The sequence below is a fragment of the Pelodiscus sinensis genome, chromosome 1, assembly GCF_049634645.1.
Source record: "Pelodiscus sinensis isolate JC-2024 chromosome 1, ASM4963464v1, whole genome shotgun sequence".
Classification (NCBI taxonomy): Eukaryota; Metazoa; Chordata; order Testudines; family Trionychidae; genus Pelodiscus; species Pelodiscus sinensis.
This window is the reverse complement of record NC_134711.1, coordinates 135582037-135590526: the sequence shown is the minus strand read 5'-3', so window position 1 is coordinate 135590526 and position 8490 is coordinate 135582037. Positions and strand designations below refer to the sequence as shown.

Below are 8490 nucleotides of genomic sequence, written 5' to 3'. Positions count from 1 at the left end.
ACTCATAGGGTTAGAAGAGACCTCAGTAGGTCATCTAGTCCAACCTCCTCCCCAAGGTAGGACCAACCCCAAGTAAATCATCCCAGCCAGGGCTCTGTCAAGCAGAGTCTTAAAAACCTCTAGGGATGGAAATTCTATCATCTTCCTAGGGAAGCCCTTCCAGTGCCTCACCACCCTCCTAGTAAAATAGTTGTTCCTAATATCAAACTTAGACATCCCCCACAATCTATAAATCAGATTAGGATCCTTTGGGAAAATGGAATAGCTTTATTTATCAATATCATTATATAATTATAACTGTGCCTAAATTATAGGAAAAGGATAGATAAAAACAGAGGCATCATTACTTTTGGTTTCAATAATACATGTATTTGGCAGAATACATTTGTATAGCCACATCAATAACAGTTAATCAACAATTTGTATGACATCTGCAGATATTTCATGACTGAAATAATGAGTCTGGAATGATTTATCTGTTGCAATTTCATTAACAGAGTTGAAGGCTGTTTATTCTTGTTTTTGTTCATTGCCTTTCGTTTCCTTCAGCATCTCTTTCCAATTCTTCTCCATCTCTTCTTTGCAATTCAAGAATGCATCTTCCAGTTGCCTCATAGAGTTTGCTAAATCTGGGTTGGTACGCATAACTACCATATCATATGCCATCCAGGTTGCCTGCACTGCAACAACCCAACCAATAGATATTAGATTTCAGCAATATTGGGATGGCAGAGAAACAACTGATACTCAGGGGAACAGTAGTGGGAATGAATGGCTACCTGTTGTAATCATTGGCTGAGTGATCCTATAATGTAGTAAGTTCACAGAAAAATATGCAATTTTGAATGTTTCACAATTACAAAATAGAGTGAAAATTAAATAAAAAATGAAATTTCTCATGAAATGCAATTATATTTTTGAGTCAATCAAAATGTTTGTTTTAGTTTTGATTTTTTTATTTTACATTACATCAAATTTAAAATATTGAAACAAAATGTCATTTCAAAATGGAAAATCAAAACATTCTGTTCCAAGAAAGCTGAAATGGAATGTTTCAACCGTACCAAAACAGTTTTTCAAGTTTTCTTTTATAAAACACAAAATTTCATTGAAATTGACAATTTCTACAAACATTTTGCTTATGATGAAAAAAGTTTGGTCATAAAATTTGAACGAGCTATAATAATAACCAAAGAGCACACTCAAGCTCAGTGCTCACAAATTAGAACATAAGAACTGCCATACTGGGTCAAACCAAAAGTCTATCGAGCCCAGTATCCTGTCCGCCAACAGTGGTCAATGTCAGATGCCTCAGAGGGAGTGAACACAACAGGTAATCCTCACATGATCCCTCCCGTCATCCATAACCCTACAGTGACAAATAAGAGTGCACATCTTTCCTTATCAATTCTATAATACCAAAACATTGTGAACAGCTCCAAATGTCTGAGCAGCCTTGATGAAGGCCAAGTCTACACTGGCAAGTTATTGCACAGTAAATCAGCCCCCGGAGCTGTAACTTTCTGGTTGTCCACAGCTAGCAAGGTACTTAGTGCACATTAGCTCCAGAGTTAGTGCACTCTAAACCATCTTAGTGCGAAGCACAGAGCTTGATGCACACTGTATACAGCTCTGGGATGCAAGTGTTGAAACTACTGTGTAGTACTGCATCATGAATGGCTTACAGCACCATTCCCACAATGCCTGTTCTTGCCTCTCTGGTAATCTGTTTGAACTCTCCTGAACTCAGGTGACCCTCAGATTCTCCCTTGCTTTCTCTTTGAAATTTGAAAGTCCCCTTTCTGTTGGCTCAGTGACACGTGTGTTCTTTCAGCTGGCCATGCCTGTTCCATGCACCAGGAGATCCCCTGCTTGGAACCAGGCTAACGTGCTGGACCTCATCTGTATTTGGGAAGAAGAGACAGTCTAGTCCTAGCTGTGCTCCAGCTGTAGGAATTATGATACCTACAGACACATCTTAAGATGCATGACAGAAAGGGGCCATGACCGAGATGTACTGCAGGGCAGGGTCAAAGTGAAGGAGCAGCAAAATGCCTACCACAAGGCACAGGAAGTAAACCACCACCCCAGTGCTGCACTCACAACCTGCAGACTCTACAAAGAGCTGGATGATATACTTTGAGGTGATCCCACCTCCACTCCAAAACTCCCCAGGAATACTTCAGGGGCTCTGGGGCCAGAGTGGGCCAAGACAGGAGGAGGAAGTTGTGTCCAAGTGTGCTGAGAAGAAATGGGAACCAGAGCCAGAGGAGGAATTGGCATCGACAAAGGCTTGCAGTCAGGAGCTGTTTTGTACTCCTCATAAGGTAAGCCACTCGCAGGTCTCAGAGGCTGCGGATGATGCACATGGTAAGTGGGTTGGGTCTCTAGAAGCACTCAAGTGACTTGTCGGGAGCAGGAGTGTTACATAAAGGAGGCTTTTTGGTTCTGTGTGATGCTGCCACCAGCACAGGATTGGTCAGATGGTGAACAGACCATTGATGCAATCACTTATATAATAGTAATCTGCCACACAGATCTCAGAAAATGCCATGCAGCTGCTGTGCCACCTGTCTCCACAAATTAGCTGGCAAAGCAAACGTGGTCTTTGACCCCTGACGGCCAATGTTCCCTTGCCAATGTGCCATCACTGCACAAAGACAAGCCGCATACAGTCTAGGACGGAACTTGCAGTTGAGTAAAAGACACTCGTTTGCTTCCTTGCTCGTCATAAGCAGTGAAATGTCTTCCAGGATGAATATTCTGTGGAAATGAGCGTCCATTAGTAACTTTCAGTCCCTCCCCCTCTCCAAGTGCTCTGGCCAAAGTTCAGCACAGCCATGCGCAAATGAAAACTTGTGCTTTCCGGCATGAATAAAAATCCCTACCCAGCTGCATGAAGGGATTTCCCTTTGCTACCACAGCAAAGGTTTCCTCTGCCCAGCTGCACCAAGGGATTTCCTTCTGCTACTGCAGCAAAGGTTTCCCCTGCCCAGCTGCACCAAAGGTTTTACCTACCACCCTGGTGGTGAATTCACCATTGTGGGGTTCCTGTATTTTATGTATGCTCACTCCGGGACAGTCAGGCAGTGCAAGGTATATGAACAATGCAAGTGTTTCAAAGGGGTTGGAACAGTGCTATGTCTAATGTTAACAATGGACTCTCTGTAACAATGCATGTCCTAGCTCCCTGACATTGTTCACATATCTTGGTCGTTAATGCTTGTCATTCTCTGATTTTGGAGGCACCAGTTCTTCCTAGATTTTTGCAAACTGAATCTCTTTGTGTTTATGTTCTAATTATGTTTTAAAGCTCTGTAAATTCCTTTTGCATTTTTTTTGTTCTCATTACCAACTTCTCCCACTATAATTTGAATTTCATTTATGACCTGAGCTATAAACACCTCCCAGTTAACTTTTTATGTTAAATAACATTTGTTGTCACAGTCTGTCAGATGTGCTCTACAAGATGTATTCTTCAATTTAATACACTGTGGGCATTCTTAGATCTCAATCTCATTAATAGATTTTGGTACAGATCTCTTTCTCCTCTTATATGTTTCTGCTATACAGAGAAGTTTGAAGTCCACTCTCCTTTACCCTTACATGTTTACCGCTATTATTTCTATGCACTGCTATAATGCTCGTGTAACGGAACAGAATGGAACCTCTCTATATCTTGAATTATAAAGCCAGCTGGCTCTCATCTAAAGCAGTAGAGGAAACTCATTCTTTCTCTCTGCAAGTGGTGTACATGTTACTACATGAGATCAGTGGCAGATATAGGGCAGGGCGAGCGGGGTGGCCCCCCCAGGCCCTGCCCTTCAAGACGCCCCACGCATGTGCCGTGTCAAAGGGGGGGCCCCGCGAAATTGTGCTGCCATGGGCCCCGCAAAATCCTCATCTGCCCCTGCATGGGGCAATGAACCTCACCCAATAGATGCATAGGTTATACCTGCATGCTCTAGCAGCAAATGCAAAATCTATCCTTCAAAAAAAACAAACAAACAAACAAACAAATAAACAAAAAATCTAACCCACACCTGATAGTTTTTCCATTTCTTCTAGCAGTTTTTCTAAGTCCCTGTTCAGGTCCTCCAGCATTTTTACCATGTTGTCATAGTTTCTTTCCTGAGGTTCAGATTTGGCCATCTACAAGAAAAGCAAGAATGGAGCAGTTTGGGGGAGTAAGGAAATAAAGCTTTTTCATACAAAGGGGAAAATAACATTTTAAATTGTATCTTTAAAAGTAAAAATGAATATATTAATGTCCTAGATTCACTTGCTAAATTCATTTAGCTCTTGAAAAACAAGTAGTTCTGTGGCACCTTGTAAACTAACACTCCCGCTTATCTGATGAAGTGGGTTTTGCCCACGAAAACTCATGATACTATATGTATTTTTGTTAGTCTCTAACGTGCCACAGGATTACTTATGGTTTTACAGACTAACATGGCTACTCCTCTGAGACTAGTTAGCTTTTGGACAATGCTATGAGGCTCTTGTGTGTTGCCTAGCACTTTAAATTCACTCTGAAATCTAGTTTTGGACACAAAGGTCAGTTGCCTGCAGCATCAAGCCTGTGTTCTTTGTGAACTTTATAAGTCACTGTAATAGACCAGGACATTAGCAGATCCTTTCTAACCTTCTACTTTCCTGGATTGGATTCTTCATCTGCCTGCTCTGGCAGTTGCCAATACCTGACACTTGTGAAATCTCCCCAATACACGAAAGACAAAGTTGAGCATCAAAAGTTAGGCACTTATGTACCATATCTGGGCACCCACATAAATACTTGATTTGTAGAGATGCGGAACCTCCACAATTCACTAACTTCAGCAGAAATAGCAGGAGCTCAATACCTGAAAATCAGCCCTCTTCTGTAGGTGCTAATTTCGGGCAATCACCTTTCGGAATGCTGGTACTGGCCCATTAAGACCCCTGGGACTTTGGGGGAAAGTTCTAGGGGGACTAAATACTAAATTAATGTAGTTGCTCTGATTCTGCCTTGTTCGTTTTGTTGGTGTTTTTTGTCTGGTAATTTCTCAGTACACTTGGCGGGCACCTTTCTCCAGCTCTTATTTTGAATGAATATTTGTCCGTAGGGATGTTGATTTTCTGACTAGAGGTAAAGGTGTTTTAAGGAAGTTAAGATTTCCAGCCGAAAGCCTCTGATGCTCAAGGGCGCCAGGCCCGTCACGCGGGCTCCTAGCAGGGCGGCGCAAACGCACCTTCCCCAGGGTCCTTCAAGGAAGTGTGAGGCCGGGCGGCACCTGCGCGTTTCACCAGGACACGCCCTCCCGCCACAGGCCGCCGGCGCCTGTTCGCAGCGTCCCCCCGCGCAGAGGCAGAGGCGGGCGTCGGGCGTCACCCCCAGCCGGCAGGGGCAGGCGCCCGAGCAGCGCGCGCAGACTCTGCTCGGCCCCTGCCGCTCCGGAGCGCCCGCGAGCCCCCGACTCCCGCACCCAGCGAACGGAAACTGGCCCCGCCCCGAGCCAGACCCGGCCCACGCGCCTCTCGCGAGCCAGTGAACCCGGAAACGAGGCTCCCGCCAGGCCCCTCGCGGCCAGCGCCTCAGCCGCCCGCTTTCCCGCCCAAACCAACTGTCTCCGCCCCGCGCGCTTCCCGTGGTCGCACGTGTCTGCTGCCTCTCGAACTGTGGGGAAATAAAACCAGCGCGCGGAGCTGGAAACCAAAACCTGATGCCCCCTTCCCAGCCTACGCCGGTCTCCTTGGCCGCCTCACGGGCTCGTCGCACAATAAAATGCCCGTTTCTCGGATTAGAGGGAATGAAAAACAGCAGCGGGAGGGCAGCTACTGGGGCGCTGGGCTCCTCCGTGTTGAGGCGCAGGGCAGGGCACGAAGGTTTGCGCTGGCTTGACGCTCTGCGCCACGATAATTAAACTAAAGGCTTAATTGCTATTGAATTGCTACCGAGCTGGCTCTGACGGGCGAGAGCCCAGCACCCCCCAAAACACTTCCAGGCGAGAAGGTGGGTTGCCAGATGGTTGAAACAAAAATACTGACCCCCCCCCCCCCCCAAAAAAAAAACCCTGGGAAAATTCTGTTGAAGGAAAAAAAGGTGGGGAAGAGATCCTCCATGCCATGTGTCTGCTGGGTCCAGCAGTGGTGGCACCCCTCAGGGAGAGGACTTGTATTCCTGCCCACTGGAAGAGAGGGGGACAGGGTGTAGGGGTAGGTGTGTGTGAGCAGCTGATCCTCCTGCACCTTGCCACGCTTTCCTTGGGAATGGATGCTGCCCTAAGAGTGCAGGCATGCCCATGTGCCGTGTGCAGGACTGCTGAGAGAGAGAGAGAGAGAGTGTGTGTGTGTGTGTGTGTCCCTCCTTCCGTCCGTGGCCCCAGCCTCCTTCCATTGGTGGTTGGTAGAGGGAGGGTGTACCTGGTGTCATGAGTATGGCAGGACTCTCCAGACACCCTGCCGCCAATAGCACTAAGGTTCTCTGGTGCAGCCTACTGGACCTGGGTGCCCTGGACTGTTGCTGCATGTGCTCCCACATGCACAGGCTGCTGCTCGATCCCCAGGCCACAAAGGCCAAGTTAGGAGCATGCCCCATACCCCTTGCCTTCCACCCCCTGCACTCTATGTGTGTACAGAACACAATGGCACTCACCTGATGTGGATTCCCCGGCCTCAGACGATGCCTGGGACACTTCCAGTGGGACAGGTACCAGCTCCAGGGTCAGGAGGGTGACAGAGCTTGCCTAGTCTGTTTCCCCTTCTTCCTCCTCCTTTTCATCTCTGTCTCCTGGAAGGGCAACAACAGGATTCTCGAACCCTGAGTCTACCACTGCGGGGAGACTGCCCCATCTCTGCAGGATGTGATCCAGGTCCATATAATAGGGACAGATGTGGGTTTCTGCCCTGGAGGAGGAGTTGTGCTCTTGCAGGAGTTGTGCTCTTGGGCCCTGGTGTATACCTGGCAGAGCAACTTCACTTTCATCTGCACCTGCTTCTGGGTGTGGGTGTATTCTTTGGTGGCCAGGCTCTTGGCCATGTGGCCATAGATATCAGCATGCCTGCATCTGGTGTGGAGATCCTGGAGATTTGCCTCCTTACCCCAGACCTCAGTGAAGTCCAGGATCTCTGCACCAGGCCAGGAAGGTGCACACCTCTTTCGGGCCTGGGCAGGCTCCTGGGAGCTGCTTGACTATACCCTGGGAGCAGTGGAGGGCTGTCTGAAAGCAGCAGACTGGCTCATTTTTGTAAAAATTGAGGCAGTGGCAGCTACAGGTGGCTCAGGGCTGTCAAGGCCTTGTGCCTGCCACAAGCCCTTTTTCCTGAGGCTGCAGCTTTAGGGGCTCCAGGGGAAGTGGGGACTACAGAGTTTGGCTGTGTGTGGACAGAGCAGCCAGCAGGGCACCTTGGGAAGGGCTGGAGGCCCCTCATTTCGAAATAATTGCAGCTGCCCTACACAGGCCCTATTTCAAAATAGCTGTTTTGGAAGAGGCGTTATTACTTGTACAGTGACGTTTACCAACGCCAAAATAAGCCGCCTGTTACTTTGAAATTATTTTGAAATAACGCCACTTCTGTGTAGGTAGGTATTTCAGAATATTGGCTGTTATTCCAGACTTTGCAGTGTGGACATACCCTATGAGTCTGGCACCTGCATGAATTTGGATGCCAAATGCTTGTCCTGTCTCTGCTCCCACACCCCCTCTCGGAGAGCTGAGCTCCCCTAGATTACTACAGCTCTGCCTGTAGGCCAGAGCCCCTAATTGATTGCTGTCCTGTCCTGACTGAGGGCACCAAGCAAACAGACTTCCTCCTGTTGCTCGGCCTGACTACAAGCCTGGTCCATTCACACTGGGCTAATTTTCCCCTGATCCAAAGCACCCCGGAAGTGTACGAAGGGGTGTGATCTCTTGCCCTGATGAATGGGGAGTTATTCTGAAATAACTCCTTAATTTAGACGTGCCTAGAGTGTACGATGCTGTTGCTACTGTTTTCAGAGAAGAGACAGCCCTCAGATTTTTAATTATTCAGCTCTTGCACCAATGAAAATAAGAAATAATGTCTGTTATTTGCACTGGTACATTTATATCAGTCTCTGTAACTTGAACAAATCTTCAGTGCAGATAAGGCCAGAGAGAAAAAGGCCCCAGAGGAAAAAAAAACCTCAACCCTTTCACTTCAGATAATTTGCTCTTGTTGCCAGTCTCACCAGAAAAATTAAGCAATGATGTACCAGAGAAATAAAACTGTCTTTTCTACTTCTCACCGGCAGATAGCACAGTGAAGTGCTGCAGGGCCAGTCCTAACCAACTGGTGGCCCCTGGCGACCGCCTGGCTCGCCTATAGGGTTGCCAGATGGTTTAAAAAAAAATACCGAACAAAAATGTGTCAAGCAAAAACACCAAGCAACCAAACAAAAGAGTTGGGGAGTAACCAGGGAAACCTGGGGGGAGGATTCGGGAGGTCAGGCTGAAATGTGGTCGCAGCCCACCCCTAAGGCTGGCTCTGTTG

The 8490-nt window shown here is 47.3% G+C and overlaps 1 protein-coding gene across 2 annotated transcripts; it reads right to left on the bottom strand.

Moving 5' to 3' along the window:
* Positions 1–253: 253 nt before the first annotated feature.
* LOC102460481 (synaptonemal complex central element protein 3) lies at positions 254–5764 on the bottom strand. Of its 2 annotated transcripts, none has more exons than XM_006112530.4 (3): positions 5232–5764; positions 4044–4152; positions 254–680 (listed from the first exon to the last, which is right to left on the bottom strand). In XM_006112530.4, the coding sequence occupies exons 2-3, from the start codon at positions 4150–4152 to the stop codon at positions 511–513; spliced, it is 279 nt and encodes a 92-aa protein (XP_006112592.1). In that variant the 5' UTR covers positions 5232–5764; the 3' UTR covers positions 254–510. The 2 variants fall into 2 exon arrangements, with proteins under 2 accessions (XP_006112592.1, XP_075758987.1); XM_075902872.1 differs by lacking the exon at positions 5232–5764 and adding an exon at positions 4863–5225.
* Between the last annotated feature and the right edge of the window lie 2726 nt (positions 5765–8490).

What these genes read in the sequence shown, in the direction of transcription:
- LOC102460481 (XM_006112530.4), bottom strand. Translation starts at nt 4,152, where the DNA reads ATGGCCAAATCTGAACCTCAGGAAAGAAACTATGACAACATGGTAAAA. An exon ending in AGAAATGGAAAAACTATCAG is followed by an intron (nt 681 to 4,043) that starts GTGTGGGTTAGA and finishes GGGTTGTTGCAG; the next exon opens with TGCAGGCAACCTGGATGGCA.